Here is a 21,394-nt window from a genome sequence, read left to right as displayed (position 1 = left end):
TCCGTGCAGAGGCCCAGTAGCCCAGCAGCCTGTGCAGGCCTTGGCGAGGCTGTGGGGACAGACAGGAGGACCCCAGCATTGGCAGGCACTGTGCCGGCAGGCCCAGAACCTCACCGGGGACAGAGAACCGGGTGGACAGGCCCCACATTTTCAGTCCTTGGCCTCTGCTGCTTGCGCGGGTGAGGGCTCAGGCTGGGCCCAGAGATAGCACAGGGGGGCCCCAGCCAGAGGGCCAAGGTCAGTCCAGCAGAGGGCAGGAGCAAAGCAGGTGCCTGGGTGGGAAGGCCAGGCCTGTGGAGAGGACAGTGCCAGGCCAGCTGGGCACCGGCCCCACCAGCCCGGCCTCAGCTCTGGTCGCCCTCCTCTGAGTCTCCTGGGGACTGAAGATGCAGAGCCTGGTCCAGATCTGACTCGGAAATGGGACCTGGGTTCGGACCACCCTTCCCCACGTGGGCCTGGGTCTCATCCCCTGGATTCCAACTTGGGGCAGAGAGAAGTCGGGGTGAGGCCTCACCCAAGTCTAGGAGGGCCCACCTCCACACTAGCATCAGGAGCCGGAAGGAGCCCCTCTGAGCTCCGTCTCCCCTGCCCATCACAGTGAGGATTAGGGAAGAGGACGGAACACCATCAAGGGGGACGGCAGCCCACGGGGGAAGCCGGGGCAGGCAGTGCGTGCTCCAGGCCCAGGACTGCACGCTCAGACTCGGGGGCGCAATGGCGGGAAGCCCACTCCTCCAGGGCAGCTCAGAAGGACCCAGAGGCCAGAAAGCTGGGAGCCAGGAGGGACAAGGCCCAGGGGAGAAGCCAGCCCAGGCAGGCAGCGCACAGAGAGCAGAGCAAGCGAATTCACCCTGCACCAAGGTGAGCGCCAGGGCAAGGGCCCTCAGAACTACTGGCGGCGCCAACACTGTCCACACCACAGTCAGGACGGTTATCACTGCACTGAGGCATAAATGAGTCCTCAATAAAATGTCACTTGAACTTAACAACTGGGGAGAGGGTAATGTTTGAGACAATGGGGGATGCTTTTTCTTCCTGCTTCTCAGAAATTTTCAATTTGTATTTAATGAGCATTTCTTGGTTTGGGGGTTGAAAAAATATACACCCTGAAAAAGAAAACAGTGGACTACCTCCTAGGCTCCAAGGCAGGATGGGACGGACAAGGCCGAAGCAGGTCAGAGGCCAAAGCCCCAGAAGGAACAGATGGGGCGGGGGCTGCCCTGCTGCCCACTGGACTCATGGGTCCCATCCCCAGGCTGCCTGCAGGAAAAGCAAGTTTCCCAAATATGGTCTGCAGCCTGCTCAGGGAATCACACCCCGTCAGGGGGGCGGGACACCCAACCCACCCTCCCCCAATGACCCCAGAACACAGAGCCACCCCTCTGGGTCCCCTCAGCCCCTGCCCTGGTGACCACAGGAAGTGCCAGCAGAGTGAGTCACAGGAAAATTCCCCTCCAGCCCAGTCAAAGGGGGCAGGGTGCAGACAGAGGGGAATGCCCTTCAGAGGCCCCTCACCTCTTAGAGGAGGGCAGCCCAGGGAAGGCTGGCAGAGGGGCTTCGGCCAGGCCCTGCTGGGCAGGGCTGGGCTCTCAGGGAGGCTGGAGAGCTCTGCCAAGGGCAAGGTCCAGCGGGAGGGGGAAGGGGGTGGAGGGAGGGTCCCCTGGACCCAGGAGAGCTGCCCAGGGAGCTACCAGGGCCTCTCGTGCCCAGGGTGGCCAGCTCTCACCTCCTGGGTATAAGCTCGATGAGCAGTCAAGGCCAATTCCAACTGCAACTGTATAGTCCGGGGAGGCCGGAGCCAGGCTGGGAAGCACCTCTCAGGGTGGGCACGTGGCACCAGGCGCCTGGCACCAGGAGCTCCTCTGCCTGCGTCAGCTGGTGCCCCCCTCCCCCCGCCGAGCCCCCAAGGCAGGCGCTCCGCAGTCCTGGGCACTGCTGGCGCCGCAGCGCTCCAGCTGGCCAAGCACCCGCCCCTTTGGGCCCCTAAGCCTCTCCAGCTGCTCCTGACACACTTCTCCCTCCAGTGCTGAGCAGCAGCTAAGACCAGACCTGGGCCTGGCTCTCCCTCCCACTGCTGGGGACCTTGGGCAAGTCCCTTAGCCTCTCTGAGCACCCAGATCCCTTGTGTTAAGGTGACAATCCTGGTTTCATAGGGAAGTTCTTTTGTTTAATAAAAGATTCACCTGGCATCTGCCCTCTGCCAGGTGCTGGGCCAGGCCCTGCAAGACGGTGCAAGCCTAGGTCGACCAGGCCCTTGTCTGCACGGGGCTTGCATCCCAGCAGGGCAGGCAGACACAAAACGATTTGCCAGGGCAGGGGGAGATGTGGCATGTGCAACAGGGCCACTACACATAGGACAGTCAGAGGTGGCCTCCCCCAAGGAGGACACTTCAGATGACTCATGAAGACCGAAAACTAGGCGACCATGAAACCAGCCAGGGAAGGGCATGTGGGCAGAGCGCAGGCATGAGCCAAGACACTGAAATAGGGAAAGGCTGGAGGGGAGACAGGACTGTGGCCCTGGACCGGCAGGCAGGCTGGGCCGGTCACACTGCAGGGTGCCTTGGGATGCTGCAGGGAGAGCTCAGTCCATGTCGTCCAAATGGTGGCATCCCATGGCAGAATAAGGCAAAACCCACACCACCTGAGCATTCCTGCTCTGGACATGCTCCCCAGGACCCAGTGTCTTGTCCCAGCTTGGAAGAGCGGGGTCAGTCTACCCAGAACCTGGCTTTCCAGCCTTCCTCACTGTTGGGCCCATCAAGTGCTTCCCCCAAGCTCACAAGAGGACACAGCTGTGACCTCTGGGAGGGGCACACCACCAGGGCACCATCGCAGTCCAGGCCAACTCTGCCAGCCACCTGGGTCCAAGGCACCACGGAGACTGCTGCTGACTCGCCCGAGTCTCTAGCCGCCTCACCCGCGACCCTAGGAAACCTCTCGCTGTGTCCTACTCCTCCTTCAGGACGTGACTTGGGTGTCACCCCCCCACCCCGCCAAGAAAGCTCCCACATCCCTCCCCGGGCACCCACACCTCACTGTCCCCACCTCGAAGTGCTGATCAACAGCTCTTGTTACTGCCCACTTCGTGCCCCCAACCCGGGTGCCCAGAATGGGAGGGGCCTGTCTGCTTGAGCAGGGAACGTCCCTCCGCTGCACATGCATGCCAGGCCTGGCCCAGAGCAGGGCTGAGCGTGGGGCTGCTGGATGGGCGGGTTCAGGCAAAAGCCCCCCTTGCGGAAGGTGGTGCCCTGCCCTCCCTGGGAGCCGCGCGGCCACGCCTGAGAAAGCCAGGAAAGGCCCTTTGGGCTCACTCACCCCAGAGGGAGGGGACAGAGGAGAGCCCCCTGCCCAACGCCAACACCCCCCAGGCAGTGGCCTGCCAGCCAGGCCCGCCCAGAACAACACCCTGGTTGTTGCACACGGGAGCTGAGAGGGCTGCCCCACGGCCCTGCCGGGTCTGAGAATGGCCCTCATTGTGTGCGCCAGACTCACCCAGGCCCTCAGACACGGAGCAGCTGGGCCTTGGCCGCCAACGGGCACGTGTCAGCGGCCATCTGACGGGTTCTCCCTTGGTCTGCTGCCCCAGAGAGCCCTGGATGTGCTCTGGGTATCCCCAAACCCCGACTCTGCGGGACGGTGCTACCTGGTGGTGGGGAGACTGACAGTTCACAATGATGACGATAACGCCGGCAGTGAGAGACAGGGCTCTTCTATGTACCTCAATTATCTCTTTCAACCCTGTGAGACACTGTGATTGCCTCCACCTACGGATGGAGAGACTGAGGTGCACAACAGACACTTGACTCGCCAGGGTCATGGTCAGGAAGTGGCAGAGGCAGATCTGCTGTATGACAAAGTGCAGCTGGGTGGCTCCCGGGGTACTGCTTAGGTCCATGGAAGCCAGGAGTGGAAATTTCACAGGGCTTTTCCATCCCTCCCTGTCCCCCACCCTGACATACACCCCAACCCCAGGCACAGAGCCCCACACACAGCAGTCACTAGGGAAACTCTAGTTCTCTTCATACAAAGAACCATCTCAAACCTGGGCCAAGTTTATTTCTGGGGTATTCTGGTTGCTTGTCCCAAGGAGCCCCCGTGGCCACTGGATACAGGCCTGACGTACGTGTGCCCAAGTGGCGGTCTACACCCACAACCGCTGCTCATTTGTGCCCTGGGAATCCCGCCGGAGGGGCAGCGGCTACAGGCCCACTGGCCAGGGTCCTGACAATCCTCTGCTCCGCCTCCCGGCTGCGATGGGGCTGGGAGGGCAGTGCCTCTTCCCTTCCCAGGAGGCCCCACACCCTCATCCTGTGGAACTCCGCAACAGCAGGCCTTGGCATCACCCTCCCCTTAATTCTTCCAGGACAACTGAGTGACCAGGGTCTGGGCTCAAGTCCTCAGTGCTCAGCGTGACAAGCGTGGATGAGCCTCCCATTCCAGAGCCACTCCAACGGGACAAGGGGAGCATGGCTCCTTCCCTGCCTGCTTTGGCAGTGCCTGAGGCTCAGAGGACAGAGCAGGGGCCGTGTGGGGGTCCTCAGCCCCATGCCTGACAGCACCCAGAGGACAGGTCTACAGAACAAAAGACTAAAAACCCACCTGTGGGTGGCCACCACCAGCAGCCCCCTCAGACAATCAGGAGCCCTGAACTGGCCTTGCTACAGTGGCAAGAGCAGATGTCTTTGTGCCCAGCTCTTGGGCCGAAGCAGGCCCCTGGCCCCACTCCTGCCAGGGCATCCCAGACACTGTCCCTGCGAGGCTGGGCAGAGGAAGAGAGGTGGCATGGGGAGGGCCCTCCTACTGCAGAACATGGCATCTGCAGCCCCCAACACACCTCGGACGGTGGGAACAGGTGGGTCTGGGGCCAGGGCACCAAGGAGCCCATGCGGGTGACACGAGAGCGGAGCCCTCCACCCTCCAGCCCACCCCAACTTCTGACAGCTTGGGAGTGGTCCTCAACCCCTTAGAACCCTCATCACTGCCACCCAGCCCAGGGAACCGACCCAGGCTGACAGACCCCAGACATGTTTGAGTAGACCGGCTTGTTCAGTCTTGGGATTTGGTCTCTCAGCAGAGGGCCCAGCATGAGGTTGACCTTCACTTCAGGGACAGTACCAGGCCCTGGTAACCCACCGTGGCCAGCCCCAGATATGCCACTGGAGGGGCAGAGGCAGAAGCCCGGGTGGGACAGCAGGGACTTCACTCCTTACGAAGCCTTAGTTTCCCCACCTGGACATCTAAAGCCTCCTCAGCTCTGCCCCTCTCCAGCCCTAAATGACAGCTTTCAGCAGCCCTTAGAGCAGCAACGTCTGCTTCCGCAGGGATGGAGGAGGACACACTGGCACAAAAAGCAGGGTTCTCCAGCTCAAAAAAAGTACCAAGCCCCTGACTTCAGGATACGCAATGGAAACAGGGGACTGAGACGGGGCCCTGCCCCTCCACCCTCTGAGCTCCTTCCACGGCAGGCTGGTACTCTGCCCCACTCCTCACTCAGAGGTGGGAGGAAGTTAGCACAACGAGACAAAGAGAGAGCCAGGGCCTCTCCCCAGTGCTAGAGGGCCCAGCCTGCCCCCTGGAGGGAGGCCACTCTGTAGCCCCTTATTTGGGGGCCTTAAGGATCCAGAGGAGGAGGAATTTGGCCAGTGTCTCTGCTGGAGAATGACCCTGTCCCCGCCCTACCCTACAGCCTGCCCTCCAAGCATGACTCTAACACTGCTCCTCCCCCTTCCACCTGCTGGCTGGTTCTGGCTGCCCCAACTGGCTGTGGGCTCCTGGGGCACGGTGGAGGGAGTTCTCCAGGCCTGAGAGACAAAGGGTGGTGGGATCTCCTAAAAGAATAATGGAGGCCAGGAGGGGGCTACTAAGGAACAGTTCTGGAGCCAGAGAGACCCCACCAAGTTGGCAGCCCCAGTAGAGCATGGCAGCACCCCAAGGGCCAGAGCACCCTCAATCCCAGAGCAGGGGGAGCACGTGGCTAGAGCATGGGGCCATACCAGGAGACTATGTTCTGGATACGGTTCTGTGAGGACAAGTAACTGCCCCTCTCTGTGCCTCAGTCTCCCCATTGGTACCATCTATATGACTCACGGGGAGAGCAGGTGTCTTAGGGGCCCTTCCTGATTAGGAAGGATTCCCTAGTGGCACTGCCCTTACTTCAATCCCTTGCCCAAGCCTGGGGAGATGATGCCAGCCCACAACGCTAACGTCTCTGTTCAGCACAAGCGTAAAAGTCACCCTCTTTTAAAATCACCGGGAGCTGAGGGTGACTGCCTTGGCAGAAGCTGGGGCTGCCCTGCCCTGCCTCCACCCGGCACCTACAGGACTCCTTCCTTGCCCACGGCAAGCGGGTAGTGGGTGCTAGTGCCAGGAGAGCTTGCCGGCAGGTCCTCCCAGACCTCCCTTCCTGCCAGTCTCCACCTGCACCTGGGCCCTTCTCCTGCTTTTCTAAGCCTGTTAGCCCTGCCATCCCTCCACTCCCACCATCAGCTCTCCACCCTGGAAAGGGAAGAGTCATGGGCGGGAGGCGTGTCCCCCAGCCCAGGGGGATGAGGAACATCTCCCTGCCTGGCTGAAATCTGCACAGCAAACCCAGAGAGTACCTCCCAGCTTAGACTCTTCCTCATGCTAAGAGTGCCAAGGAAATAACTCTTCCTCATGCTAAGAGTGCCAAGGAAATAAACTCCCTGTTCTCAAGACCAGTTAGGGAGCCACTGCTCCTACCGAGGGATGGGAGACCCCAACATCTCCCCAGACTCTAACCCCCTCACACTCCCTGACCACGCCCGGCCCTCAGCAAATCTCAGCTTCTCCGAATCTTTCAACACCGCTCTGGGCTCTGCAGCAGCAATGAGGGGCTGGGCGCCGGGGCTGCGGCCACCCGGGCAGCGGCCCCGCCCCTCCCCAGCTCCCACGCTCTACCCGCGGAGGCTAGGACCACGGGATCGCGGCGCGGCCCTGGACTCCCCTGCCAAGACCCGGCTCCTACAACCGTTTTTGCAACCACGGTAGGTAATAACCGAGAATCTCCCGCCCTGGGTCCCGGAATCCAGCGCGGGCGGGCCGGGGGTTAATTATTAACTTCTCCGTGGACACCCGCGCTTGCTCACCCACCCCTCAACCCCTAACCTGGGGGCATGGGCAGCCCTCACTCCAAAACACACGGATCGCCACCCTGCTTCCTGGAAGTTCACGGTCCAAAGGACCTCGGACCGCTCCTCGTAGCGATGGAAAGTGAGGCTCGGAGACAGGGCTCACAGGCCCAAGGTCATCCAGCAGGCAGCGGCCGGCAGAGGGAGAGCGGGCCTCCGGCCAGCAACTTTCCCGGATCCAGGAACTCTCCTACCGGCCGGCGGCCCCCGAGTCCGGTCCTTCCAGCCGCCCCCGGGGTGCGCAGGCTCTGGGATCCTCCGCAGTTCTGGCCTCCGGGAGCCCCGGCCAGGGCAGAAAGGGGGTTTTCCAGGACCTCGGACCCCGGCCCGGTCACGCCCCCGCGGAGGCTCCAGCGGCCCGTAGTTCCCAGGACCCGCAGGTCCGGCAGGAAATGCCACTCACTTAACTCTTTCCCGCCTGGGACCGCCCCGGGCGCGGGTAGAGCTGGGTCGCCTCCAAGCCGGTACGCGGACCTCGGCCGACACTCCCTGGCGCGCGGACGCCGCCCCGGCCACCGCGAGTGGACTCCGGGCCGCACTGGCTGCGCTGACCGCACTCACCAGGTAGTTCATCGTGTCGGGTCGGCCTGGGGCCCCGGCTCCCCGCAGGGCGCACAGCGAACTGCCCGCGCCGCGCGCTCTCGGATTCCCGAGAGCCCCGAAGCCGCCCGGGTCCTGGTCCGGCCGCCTCAGCCACCTCGCAGGCCACTGCCGCTGCCGCCGCCGCCGTCGCCGTACAGAGCCGGTCCCATCTCGCCCCGCCCGCCACCGCCGCCAAGGCCGGCGGGCCCAGCCCGGCTCCCGGCATGCCCGGTCGCGCGCGCCCATTGGCCGCTCGGGCTCCCCATGCAAATGAGCCGCCGGCTCGGGGGCGCGGCTGGCTGCGGGAGCGCGCGGGCACGCGCCGCCCAGTGGGACCGTCCACCCCCACCCGCACCCTTGCACCCGCGCTAGGCTCCAGGCGCCTGCCGGACACGCGGGATATCGCCTTTTCTCCGCACGCCCATCCCTGCCCTCCACCGTGGGCGAGAACGCGCCCCTCCTCAAAGGCCTAAGCCTTCTTCTTCTGGGAAGACTGCCGGGATTGCTCTCCTCCCCCGTGGCCGTTGCAGCCCCGGAGGCACCAGCCTCAAGTCTGCCTTCCCCGCCCACCAACCTGGGGCATTTCACGCGTGTCCATCCGGCAGTCCGACTCAGATCTGCATCTAGAAGGGCATGTCCCAGCTGGCAGAAAACTAATAATACGACCACCGCACCGACTCTGGTCAGGCCTTCGGTGTAAGAGCCCCAGGTTATGAAGACACAGCAAGGAAGCTGGGGACTGCGGCTGTCCCTGTAATCTAGGGAGAGTAGAACCGGAGCGCATCATGTTCTACCAGCCGTGCGCGGGAGGTTCCAGTGCACCCAGGGACAAGAAGCTTGCCATCTCCCACCTTCTCCTCGGAATTGAATTCAGTCTCCTCGAAGTGTCCCCCACTGTCTCGGTGCTGCTCTAGGAGATGTGCCCCTACCCCAATCCCTCCCTCAGTCAGCCCTGTCCAGGGCTAACGCCTGTGCCCCAACGACTCCTGTTTCAGCAACAGGGGGTAGGAGGGATGCTGATGAGAATGAGGGGGAGGGAAGAAGCACGACAGGGAAACTGAGTGGAGGGTGCCTTGGTTCTCCTGAGCTCCCCCTCCCTAGGGGGGCAAGTTGGTGACTGTCACCCCACGTAGGCAGCCAGAGTCCCTGAGCACAGTCCAGGTTTGCACAGTGGTCTGCAGAGAGATCTAGGATGGGACCTCTCCAGAACTAGACTGTCCCATTTACTGAGTGTGTGGACACCATCAGGCAGCTCGAAATTCCAGGGAAGCATGGGGGCACACCCTGCAGAGAACCCTCGGGCACGGCCTATAAAATGCATACAAGCCCACGGTGCACTCACAGGTGCCCCTCCACCTGACACCCAGGGATGGCCGACTCAGCCTCTCACCAGGTGTGCTACCTTGGCCAGGCCCTCTCCCATCTGTAAAAGGAAGGAGCTGGGCTAGGGAACCCCAAGTCTGGCTGGTTAAAGGTCCCCTGGAGAGCTTGTCAAAAAACAGATTCCTGTTTTTTAGGAATCCCCTCCTAAAAAACCCCTCCCACAGGTCCCCTCCTCCAGAAATCCCGGGTGTGGGGGGAATCTGGACATCTGCATTTCCCCCAAAGTTTCTCGGGGAACCACTGGACAGAACTCCCAGCATAGGGTGTGGGTAAGGAGCAATGGGATTTGGACTCAGTGTGACCCAGAGTCCTCAAGAAGGAATGGGACAACTAGCTGCTACCCTCTGCCCTCCTCAAGACGGGACCTCCTGTAACCTTCAAAACAGCCCAGTTCTCCCACAGAAGAGCCAGCTCTCAGGGGAACGCTACCTAGAGTATCCTCTCCTGCTTGTTCCCAAAGCTGTGCCCCAAAGTCAGAAAGGAAACTGCGGGCTCAGCCCCTCCGAAACCCTGCCCCTGCCCCTGTCCTCAGCCTGGCTGGCATTCCAGGTTCCAAGGAATCAGATCAGAACCAGCTGGGCTGTGTGTGAACATCTGTCCATGCTGGGAGCTGGAGGAAGTCCCTAGGTTTTCCCCGGGTCTCCACTCCGGTGGGGAGTGGGGTGGGGACCAGGCTTCACAGCCAGACGGCAGGAGGTCTCTGCAGGAATGGGCAGGGACGCAAAAGGGCTGGCCTTACTCCGTCCTAGCTGGCCTTGGGAGACAGGAGGAGGCTGCCTGGGAGGAGGAGGACCGGAGACCCTCCCTCTCTGGGGCTGGATTAAAGCAGCGCTGGGGGCGGGGTTGCTCCTGTGGGCGGGCAGGCGGGGGAGGAGAACCCAGCTCTGGCCCAGGCATTTCAAAAATTTGCTGCTTTTCCACTTAAACTCCCCGCCCCCCCCCCCCCAAGAGGGTGCCTCCCCGAAGGGCATTTCCGCGTTGGAATCAAGGCCCCAGGATCTGTGCCCCACTGTGCTGCAAGGGGAGTAGCTGGAGGGGGAGAGGAATACCCCCTCCCAGGCCTGCCATGGGGGAGTGGGGGAGGGGCACCCACTGGGCAGGCTCTGGCTGGGGTGTATGGGGGAGCAGACCCTCCCGGGCCGACTGCCAAGTGACACAGCCCCCAGGACAGCATACAGGCTGGCCCTGGGCCAAGGTCTCTATGACCACGTGCTCATTTCATGCCCGCAGTGATCCTGCAAAACAGCCTTCACGATTAGCCCCGTCTTCCAGAGGAAGAGGTTGAGACCCAGTTTACTGCCCCTTGCCCCATCCCACAGACTTCAGCCACAGAAGGGAAAGAACTGGTGGCCACAGAAGGGACAGTGGGGATGCTAGAGTGCAGTCCACCCTGACTCCCCTGTGGTAGGCAACTTCAGGACAGGGCAGAAAGGGAATCAAGGGGCAGGGACACTCAGGAAAGCCAAGGACCCTGCCGCACTCAGAGACCCCAAAGGACAGGCATCTGAGACCCAAGCACCACCCTCAAACACAACTGAGTTCAGAACTGGGGCCCAGGGACTTCCCTGCTGGTCCAGTGGTTAAGACTCACACAGGGACGTTGGCTCTCATCTGTCCATTAAAGTGTCCACTGGGGTGAGGGCTGCTGCTGATCCTAGACCCTAAGTGGGGAGACCCGGCTCCTGCTCTCTGGGCTTTTGGGGTCTTATTCTCTAGGTCAGACCCACAACACAAAGAACTATTCTTGCTTTAGCCCCAACAATGTCTGTGGCAGCATTTATAACAGCAAACAAAGGGGGGGCATAACCTACATGCCCAGCTACAGGGGACTGGCTGGGCAACCAGAGCCTCCCAATGCAAGATTGTGCAGCTATTAAGACGGCCACTTTCAGAGACTAAAATCATGCAAGAAAATGCTGATGAGCAGTGAAAAGAGTGGGCTAAAATGGCTTGCACAGTGTGACTCAGACAGCCCCCTTCCCCTCCTAAAGCCTTGGTTTTCCCAGCAGCACAGAGGGTGGCTGGATGGGTCAGCTGATGGCCGGCTCTGGGAGCAGCAGCAGGAAAGGATTTCCTGAGGCCGGAGGTGAGTGCTGCCAGCCCAGGGACAGGAAGAAATGATGTATCTGTAGGGCTATGGGTGTTGACGCCTTGCCCCTGGGCTGGCCACGCACACTGGCAAGCTCCAAGCCAGCCTGCAAGCCGGAGCCAGCCCTGCCTGGGCAAGGGTGGAGGAACCCCTGTGGATGGCCTGGAGAAGAGGCCAGCCCGCTGCATCGAGAACCACTGTCACACAGGCTGGACACCCCACACACCCAGTGTCAGCCAGCCCTCACTGCCCTCCTGGGGACCAGGACATAACTACCACCACCCAGAGGCTCAGAGAGGGGCAGTGCCTTGCCCAGGTCACACCTCCAGGAAGTGACAAAGCTACAAACTAAAAATGTAACCGTACCTGGCTACCCAGGGGTGTGCCCACAGAACAGCACCCCAGGTGATCTCAGACAGAGCAGAGTCTGCACGCTTAGGGCGGGCGTCAGAGCCATAAAGAGCTCTCCCGTCCTCCCCTGCTCTCCAAGGGCGGAGTAACCATGGGGCAGTCTGTTTGTCACTGCAGTGGTGACTCGGACTGCGGGGGGGTGGGCTCTAGTCCCCAGCCTTCGAGTCCGTTTAGCATCGTCCCAGGCCAGTCCCCAGAGACCAGGGTACAAGGGCACAACCAGGACCGAAGGTGTGGGGACAGAGCCTAGGGGTGGCGGAGGCGGGTAGATGGGCCTGGATCCCAGCAAATCCACTGCCCCCCACATTCCCGCAGCTCCCTCCCCTCCAGCTCTGGCTCTTTCAAGAACGGGGAACTGGAAGGAGCAACAGTCTCCCGATTCTTTTAATTGCTTTTCTAACCTGGAAATGAAAGAGCAGCAGAGGCACCTGCGGGGAGGTGCCTGCTTCAGTGAGCGAGCAGCTCGGTTCACAAGGCTGGGGCACTTCCCAGGGGCTCCTTGCCCCAGCCCAGGGTGCTGCCCCCATGGCCTGAGTCCTCCCTTCTCTTCGAACCCCCCTCCCCATGTGCCTCAGAGAAGCAAAAACCAGGCCCCACATGTCATGTGCATAATGAGAAGGCTGCCCTCCCTGATGGCACTGGGACACCACTCCCTGGGTCCTCACCCAGCGGCAGCCACCTCAGCACTGCCTGAGGGAGGACACGGGGGTGGGGGAAGGAAGGGCTGGGGACAAGACCCTGTCCTCAGAGAGAAAGCTTAGCCGCTGGAGGCCCAGCTCAGGCTGACAGCCTGGGTGGGCAGGGCCCGGGGTGTGGTCAAGAAGCAGTCCCAGCCGTCTGCACCTGCCTCTCCCCATGGCAGCCAGCTCCAGCATATCAGGGCAGGGAGAAGGGGCGACTTCACATGCCATCTGCTGCCCCCCGAGCCTGCTTCCATAGCAGCACAGGTGCCCACACCCACAGAGACCCCCAGAGGGGCAGCAGTGTTGGCCAGACATCAGCTGGGGTCAGGAGGTCAGTGGAGTCACAGGAGGGACCCTGGGAGCTCTGGGGTCAGTGGGGTGGGAGTACAGGAAGGCGTGAAAACAAAGAGAGCACAGCTACAGCAGCCATCGAGGAAGTGTGGCTTTTTCTCCCTCCTCGAACCGCACTGGGGACCTCCCACCTGAGCCTGCTCCAACCTACAGAGAAAAGCTCCATGTGCCCCAGGAGACCCAGGCCCAATCCTCACCCAGGTGTAGCCTACAAGGACAGGAGTAGAGCCCATTAAAGATTCCACCTGGCATGGGACCTCAGTGGTCACTGCATCTTTCAGAGCCTTGGTTAGTGCGTCTGCTAAATGTAACCACTGCCAGGAGCCCTGCCCACCACCAGGCCACGAGACTGCAGGCACGTGCAGGCGCAGTGCATGGCGGCACCCTGGTGTCAGCAGCACACTCACGCACCTCCCCTGCCCTGCCAAGCACACTCCCTTGGGCCCACAGCTCATGCACAAGTGCACTCCAGTAAGCCCTCCCTGTCCTCCCAGCTGCTGCTCAAGGGCCCTGAGCTTCCCTAGCCCCGAACCACACGAGGAACAAAACCTCAACCTCGTCTGAGATTCTGCAGCAAAAATCGTTCTGCGAAGCCCTGTTGCCCCCAGCTCCACCAGCCAACACTGGGTGCTGGGCAGGGTCTCCCCTCAGCCGGGGGGAGTGGGGAGTGGCTGGGCCTATCACTACACATACTATAGCACCCACTCCTTGCTGGGATAGGCTGCCAGGAAAACAAGTCGTGTCCTCAAGGAACTTACACTCCAGGGCGTGTGAGGGGGACAAACAGATAAACATGGGAGCGCCTGTGGGAGAACCAAGCAGACAGCAGAGGGCAGACTGGAGGCAGGAGCTACTTTATACAAGGTGCCTGGGGGCTCCTCTCTGATGAGGTAGCATTTGAGCAGATGTGTGAATCTTTTGCTAAGGTTCATTATGCAGAAAAAAATAACAGTAAAGGTTTGTAAGAATAGCACAGGCAGCCAATTCCCTCGGTGTGAAGAGCAGAGCACAGAGGTGTTAGGGAAGCAGGGAGTGGCTCTCAAGCAACCGCTCCCTGCTCTTAGCTTCTTGAGTGGTGCGGGTGTCCTGCAGGCTGGGGGCATCCAGAGTTAACTGGGAGCAGCCAGGAGTGTCTGCCTGGTGGGGTGTCTTGGCGGGCAGCCAGGGACAAAGCGGGGAGACCAGGAATCTGTCCCGACCAGGGAGGGTGGAGGGATAGGGTCAGCTCCCAAGACAGGCTCCATCCTCTCCTAGAAGCCTCTCCCCACTAGGACCTCTGGTGGGCACAGAGGCCTGGGAAAAACACAGGTGACTCAAAAACCTAAGACGCTTCACCTCATGGCCAACCTGGGAAGAGGGAATTCAAACCCTGGATACCTGTGGAGGGCTGTGAACAAGAAGGCATGTGGTCACACGACTCTGACAATCGTGTAACTTTGGGGAATCCAGGATTTGGGGGCACAGACGACTCTCTGGGCATGCCTCAACGCACATATGATTGGATATCAGGTTTTATAAAATACTGAAATAGGGTATTACACCACCACTAACGCTAGTGTGTTCCAGTATTAAAAATACACAGCACAGAAAGACTAGAGACAGGTATCCATCAGCAAGAGAATGGATAAGTACATAAATTCAGTCGAAAGTGGAACACTCAGCAAGGCAACGAAAAGGGAACTACTGATACACACCACGTGGATGAAAATCTCAAAATCATTTTGCTGAATGAAAAAAGCCAGACCCCAGAGTATATACTATATGCTTCCACTTACATCAAGTTCAAGTTCAAGTTCAAGAACAGGGAAAACCATGCCATGATGAGAGAAATCAGAATGCTGGCCACCTTAGAAACTAACACAACATTGTAAATCAACTATACGCCAATAAAAATCAATTTAAAAAAAAAGATCACAGGATAATCATAGCTTTTCCTTTTAAAAAAAAAAAAAAGAATGTTGACCACCTTACAGGGGGTAGGGCACACTTGACTGTGAAGGGGGTACTTGTGAATTTTCTGAGATGATGGAGAGGTTCATTATCTTGATTTGATTGATGGTTACATGGGGTCTACATTAGTCAAAACTTATTCAACTGTATTCCTAACATCTTTCAATTTCACTACATAGAAAATCTACCTCAGGGACTTCCCTGGTGGCGCGGTGGTTAAGAATCCACCTGTCACTGCTGGGGTTATGGGTTCAATCCCTGGTCTGGAAAGATCCCACATGCCACGGGGCAACCAAGCCCATGCGCCACAACTACTGAGCCCGCGTGCCACAACTACTGAGCCTGTGCGCCCTAGAACCCGTGCTTCGCAACAAGAGAAGCCACCGCAATGAGAAGTCTGCGCACCGCAACGAAGAGTAGTCCCCGCTCGCCGCAACTAGAGACAGCCGCCCGCATGCAGCAATGAAGACCCAACACAGCCAAAAATAAATAAAATTAAAAAAAAAAGAAAATCTACCTCAACAAGAGAGTCTCAACTGGTAAAAATAAAACAAAGCACAGAGGAAACAATACACAGCATTAGGAATACCAAAAAATAGGTACTGCAATCCTAAACCCACCGTGTTACCCTTTTTGCCCTGGCTGTCAGGGAGCTTCAAGTTAAACCTGCATGCCTACTTTCCCCATACAGTACATAGTTCTGGGTCTTTCGATGATCCCAGACTGTTTGTGTCTTTCACTATAATCTGCTTCAACTCCTTACTGGAACTCAGCAGGGTTTAAATAATAAATTAAAATTACTAAAAAGTTCCCTCAGCCTCTAATTCCCCTTAGAGAAGGGATTAACTTTAGAGCCACAACTTGTGACCGCCTCTCCTGGCAGAGCAGGCATGCATCACCACCTCCAAGGTCCCCAACCTGTCCCCAGGTCTTTTTCTTTTTTTCTTTTTTGGCCGGGCTGAGCAGCATGCAGGATCTTACCCCGACCAGGGACCAAACCCTGAGCCCCCTGCAGTGGGAGCGCAGAGTCCTAACCACTGGACTGCCAGGGAAGTCCCCCCTCCAGGTCTTTTTCTTGAAGAGAGGGAGACAAAGGCCCAGCAAACTAAAGAAAGCCAAAGAAACAACAGGGTTAGACTAGGATGCAATCAAAGCAAGCGGTCGCGATGAAGCCAAGTCAGAGGCTGGGGAGGCAAAGAAGAGCACAGAAAGGGCAGGAGACGGGAGGGCAGGTGCAGCTCAGGCCTCATGCCAGGCCATGGGAGGCGGGGGGTCACAAGGTGCCACCCTCACAGCCTTGCGGCCCACCTGCCTCACCCACAAGCTTGAGCCCCCTCCCTTAAAGTACCAGGACCCACCTCCGGCGTGCTCTTCTTCCCACCCAGGACCCTGCCTGTTCCATGCTGGCCAGGCCACTGCTGACCACATCTGAAGTCAGGCTTGTACCCACCGATCCAACAGCTCCCAAAGCCGGCAGCCCTGCACCCGCTCCTGGGGGCCCTCAGGGCAGGGCATGCAGCTGGTCTGAGGCACAGTGGACCAGACGGTGGCCCCACTGGAGGCCACTCTATCTGTGGGGTGAGGACACGTACCTGTCCATCCAAGGCTCAAGAGGCAGGGGAGGGGCTGGGGTCATTCCACTGCTAAGGCCCTGGCCGGAACCGACCATAAAGAGAAAGCTACTGGAGGCAGGCTGGGCGGCGTGGAACATTATGGGGGCAGGGAGCTGATCTCTTCCCAAGCTGGTCGTGCCGGTGCCAGGAGTGGGTCTCGGCCACTGCACCAGTCAACAGTGGCAGGATAAAGATAATAACCTCAACAGCAGTAGCTGCTATGACTTATTAGCCTCTTAGTAAAAGCTTTCTGCAAACCTCACCAAGTTCTCATAAAACCCCAAGAGCTCAGTGCTGTTAACATCCCCACAACACAGAGGACACAGGCTCAGAGAGGTTCAGTAACTGGCTCAGACGAGCCAGCACCATTCACTCTGGAGCCCTTGCCCTCAACCCACCACAAATCCTCCCCACCCAGACTTAGCCTCTCTGGGAACCCACTCAGCCCCCAACAAGGCTTCCAGGACAGTGGCTGGGATGCAGGCTCTCTGCACAGGGACATAGACTCCTATATGGCGGTGGGCTCCTCGGTGCTCCCAGGGCCACTTCCTTGGCAGGTGGCCAGGATAGGCTGGAGAGAGAGGAACCAAGCAGGCCTGGTCCTGCCCTGAGGAACCTAGCAGGCACCAGATAACCCCAAGGATGAATGCACTATCACAGATGGGAATCCTGGATGGCTTCCTGGCACGCTGCCCTCTGCCTAAGCGAGCGGGAGTGACGAGGTGAGCGGGGCAGCGGCTGAAGACCTTCCTGCCGAGGGAGGGCCGGGCAGAGTCCAAGGCCAGCGGGAGGAGTGTGGCAGCAGGGGCGTGCCAGGGCCTTTGGAGAGTGAACTGAGGACCTTGGACTTGGACACTGCCTCTTCCCACTGTCCTCTTTTGAGCCTGTTCTACCAGGCCCCAGCTGTCCATGGCCTGGCTGCCCAGGCCAGTGGTGAGCCCAGGGCAGAGCCTCCCAGCTCCCTGGCCAGCTCTCCAGTCACAGTGGTGGCTGGCACAGAGCCAGGCACAAAGGGCACCCTGGGACCACTGGCAGAGGTTCAACCAGGTGCCACTCCTGCCCCGCCGATTTCCACTGACTGCTGCTGGGGCCCGCAGGGCTACAGCCCCGGGCGAGCTGCCTGGCTGCCCAGAGGCCCAGCTGCCTCATGTCCAGGGGTGCTGAAGGGGTTACCCAAACTCATGCTCAGAAAGCCACGAGCAGAGGGTCGCTCTCTCAGCAGCCTTGGCCTCTGTGGATGGCTCAACAGGCCACAGCCCCTACAATTAGAGAGGCCACACTCACTTTCTGGCTTTGGATCCTGCCAGACTTGGTTCCCACCCTGGCTCCATCTCTCAGTGGCCAGGCGACCCTGGCAAGACTACAGGTCCTCCCCGAGCCCACCACCTGGCACACAGAATGCACTCAACACGCGTCAGCACTTAGCTCCTTGAAAGGACCCATTCCTCACTTAACAAAGGAGCAAAGGAGGGGCTGGAATGGCTGTGCCCATTTCCCAGACAGGAAACAAGAGGCAGGAACAGAGAGCAGGCAGCTTCTCTACAAGCTGGAAGCTGGCTTCCTGCCTGACAGTGCCGGGGGGCAGTGTCACTCCAATGCCCACCAGGGGTCTGAAGGGGGTGGCACAGCCATCTTCCTTCCAAATGCTTCCTGCCTGCCCAGAGAGAAGAGACAGTCCTGGGTGCTGACCAGCCATACCCAAGAAGAAGGCGGATGTCAGAGAGCACCCAGGAAGTGCACCTCCAGGTGCTGTGTGAACTGTGCCTCAGCTCTGGGCAGAGGAAGAAGCACAAAGCAGGGAGTCAGGAGGACCCCATGTGCCTTCCCCTCTCTGGGCCCCAGACCCCACGTGAGTCAAATGACAGAGGGAGACAAGCTGATCCCTGCTGGGCCCCCCAGCTCTAACACTCAGGAGGTCACTCCTGTCCCAACCTGGTTCGCCCCAGCCTCTTCTCTCACCGCCATCACCTCCCATCCCATTCTGAAGCATTTTATAATTGCTATGGGCCGAAGTGCCTGCGTCAGCCCCATCCAGGAAAAGACTGCCCAAATGAAGGGGTATGCTTAAAACCCAAATGTGTCCGTGAGCACCACATGGGCGGTCACCATTCTGGGCTCGCAAAGCAGGGCTTGAGCAGGAGGCTGGCTGGCCTCACCACTCATCAGCACATGAAAGCAATTTTCTGAACATTTCATGGCTGCTCCCAGAATGAACTTCCTCTCCCAGTGCCACCAGTTCACACATTGCTCAAGGTCCCAGGAGACAGCCAGGGTGATCTGACAGCCCAGCATGTAGGGGACAGAGGGTGAGACCCCCCCCCCCCACTCCCCTCTTCAGAATCTCCAAGGGCTGTGGCTGCAGATGGGAGGGTGGGAAGCGACGTGGAGCTGGCAATGGTGTGTAGAGACGGAGCAGAGCTGGACTGCAGGTCTCCACAGCAGGTGTCCACAGCAGTGCCTGTCTGTCCAAATCACACCCAGAGCCTGGCCCTCCCACCATCCCTCTCTTGTTACAGATGGGGCCACTGAGGCACAGAGCCCAGGAAGGCTGCCCAAAGTTCTATAAGGCAAGGGGTCTGGGTGCCATCCCAGACTCCAGATCCGCACCTCTGCTGTGATTGTGGAGGCCACACCAAATCAAGCGCAGACATCCCAAACTTAGGCTGTCCAGCCTCTTATGTGGCCGGAGTCACATGCCCCGTTCACTACTGCCCTGGAGACTCAGGTCCTCAAGCAGGCTCAGGTGGCCCACCTCATCTCTCTGGTCAGGTCCTCAAGCAGGCTCAGGTGGCCCACCTCATCTCTCTGGTCAGTGCCCATAGGATCAGGGCAGGTCCCCCAATGCCCCGAGCCAGAAGAGACCCAGAGCTTTGCAGGAAAGCAGGGCAGGAGAAGGGCTTGGCAGGCATTTTCTGTCTTCTTTCTTTCTAAAGATGAGGCAATTATGCTCTGAACCAGAACAGATGGGGGTGGGGACTTCACATCAGTACGGTCTGGAAGCCCTAATTTTTTCTTCAGTAACTCTGCATTACTGCTTCTGGAGGCGGGCAGGAGCTGGGATCTTTAATTCCATAATAACAATGCTTTGCACTTACACAGCATCTCTCCTCCAGTAATCTCCATACACTCTACGGTGGGTAATTAAAAGTCCACTTGCCCTGCCAGGAAGCCCCAGCTGTCTGCTTCACCGTAAGGACGGGGTCCCCCAAGTGACAAGCAGTTCCAGAAACAGGTCAGGGGACAGGCGCGCTGGGCCACTGCCCCTTCCTCTCAGAGGGAAAGCCCCTAAGGCAGCAGAGAAACAATGGCTGGAGGCCACAGCTTTCCAGCAGAAGGTGCCCCTTCCGGGAAGGAAGGAAGCAGGGTGTCAGCCCCCACCTCAGTCTGTGCATCTGTAAAGCGGGCTAGGGCCTGCGCTTGAGGCTTGGTGACCAGCGGTGGCCAGGATCACTTGCCACCCTCAGGAGGTGGGACTCAGATGCCTCCAGTTGCCGGCCAAAGTGTGGAGCCCTGGGGGGCTGCCCAAGCCTGCCTGCTGGGCTAGGAGGAGTGGGTGTCGGGTGAGAAGAGAAGCCCCCATGGCTAGGAGGGAAGAAAAGGCTGGGCCCTGAACCCTTGGGGGTTCAGCCGCAGAGGTAAACTTCCCCGGAAAGTGAGTGCATCCGCCAGTTCTGGGGGGTAGGCGCAGATCTCCACCCCGCCAGGCTGCCCCGGGTGAAGGGTGTCTCGGTCTTGGGAGAGGTACAGACCGGGCTCCAGGCCTGGCCATCCCCGTGAGGTCCCTGAGCACAACAGGGCAGCTGTCCTAGGTGATTCCCAGGGGTACTACGCAGACCCCGCCCCCTCACCCAGCCCAACCATCCTGTAGGAGGGTTCCCGGGGAGCGGCAGAGACCTCTCCCCACTAGGCCTAGCCGTCCTGGTGGTGGAGGGATTCCTGGGGGACAGCATGGACCCCAGCCCGACCCGGCTCTCCAGGGAGAGAATGGAAAGAAAGGCGGGGGCGGAGAGGCCGGCTTCGCGGAGAAACCCCAGGCTGCCCCCATCCCCCGACGCGAGAAGGCCCAGGTGGGGTGACCCCCAGCCCGGAGCCCCGGCGGCATTAGGCCTGCAGCGGGCGGCGCGAGGTCGCGGTCCCGGCCGGCGGTCAGTACTCACCGGCACGGACATCTTGGCCACCGCTCTCGGGGCCCGGGCGGGCAGCAGCGCCGGCAGGCTGCGGACGCCGGTCTGCCGCGCCGCTCAGAGCCCCCCGCGCGGGGTCCCGGCGCTCTCGGGGCTCCCGACTGACTCCTGCGATCTCCCGGCAGCCGGACTGTCCAGCCGCTCCAGCCCACGCCGCGCATGCGCCGCCCCGTGCCGCCCCTCCCCCTCCGGTCTCCTCCGCCCGGGGCCGCGTTAAAGGCGAGGACCCCGGACCCCGGCATTTTTCTGTCGGCCCAACGCGGCGACGAGGCTCGGCCTCCACCCTTTACCCGTCCTTCAGGGGCCACCTCGAGTCGCAGCATCTCCTGCGCGCCCTCTAGGTCTGGAGGCCAGAACCCCCCCACCCCCACCCCCACGTTGCCCAGCCCAGGGTGCTGGGCGCCTGCCCGGTGGTCTGGCTGGGCTCCCAATCTCTGTCTGAGGGCTACTGCAAGTCAGCGGAGCAGGGCTCCTAGAAACCCTTCCCACTCACCCAGCTGAAAGCCCAGCGACACCCCCGCCTCCCCCCGCCCTCACCAAAACCCCACACACAGCTCTGCCCAGAGCTCCTCCACCTGCTCTGCGCTCCCCTGACTGCCCCTCCCCGGGAACAGCCTGGCTGATCGTCAGGTCACCCTGACAGAGCTGGACGGGCTTTTAGGGAGGATCCTGTCTCCTGGTAACCCCCACTCAAGGGCCACCCATAACCAGGCCGTCCCTGCACCAGAGACCAGCCTTCAGACACTGGAAGACAGGCATTCCAGGGCCTGAGCCTTCTTTTCTCCGGGTTAAACTCCCGATTTCTTCAGCTCTTCCACATCTGACATGGTGTCCAAGCACTGTGCACATACCTGTGCATCCTAATTGCCCCACCCCCTGCCAGGTAGGCCTTGCTATTCCCATGTTACATCGAACAGATTGAGGCTCTGAGACCCCTCGGCTACCAGAAGGCAGTACCAAGGGTCTGACCACTTTGTTATGCTGCCCATCACATACA

At 60.1% G+C, this 21,394-nt stretch overlaps 1 protein-coding gene across 4 annotated transcripts in view; it reads right to left on the bottom strand.

The window, feature by feature from the left end:
* BCAR1 (BCAR1 scaffold protein, Cas family member) overlaps positions 1-20,560 on the bottom strand; it is a 35,746-nt gene extending 15,186 nt beyond the window's left edge. Inside the window, exon 1 of one of the 4 annotated variants that reach the window (XM_029205596.1) lies at positions 20,371-20,560. In XM_029205596.1, coding sequence (XP_029061429.1) covers positions 20,371-20,382 — 12 coding nt within the window. In that variant the 5' untranslated portion in view covers positions 20,383-20,560. Of the gene's footprint in view, positions 1-3,495; positions 3,517-7,128; positions 7,455-7,712; positions 7,903-20,370 lie in introns of those variants that run through there. The other 3 variants (XM_029205576.1, XM_029205614.1, XM_029205622.1) reach the window with 3 other exon arrangements.
* Positions 20,561-21,394: the final 834 nt, after the last annotated feature.

Source organism: Monodon monoceros, unplaced genomic scaffold (assembly GCF_005190385.1).
Source record: "Monodon monoceros isolate NGI ecotype Baffin Bay Population unplaced genomic scaffold, NGI_Narwhal_1 Super_Scaffold_10, whole genome shotgun sequence".
Classification (NCBI taxonomy): domain Eukaryota; kingdom Metazoa; phylum Chordata; class Mammalia; order Artiodactyla; family Monodontidae; genus Monodon; species Monodon monoceros.
This window is presented reverse-complemented; position numbering and strand designations above follow the sequence as displayed.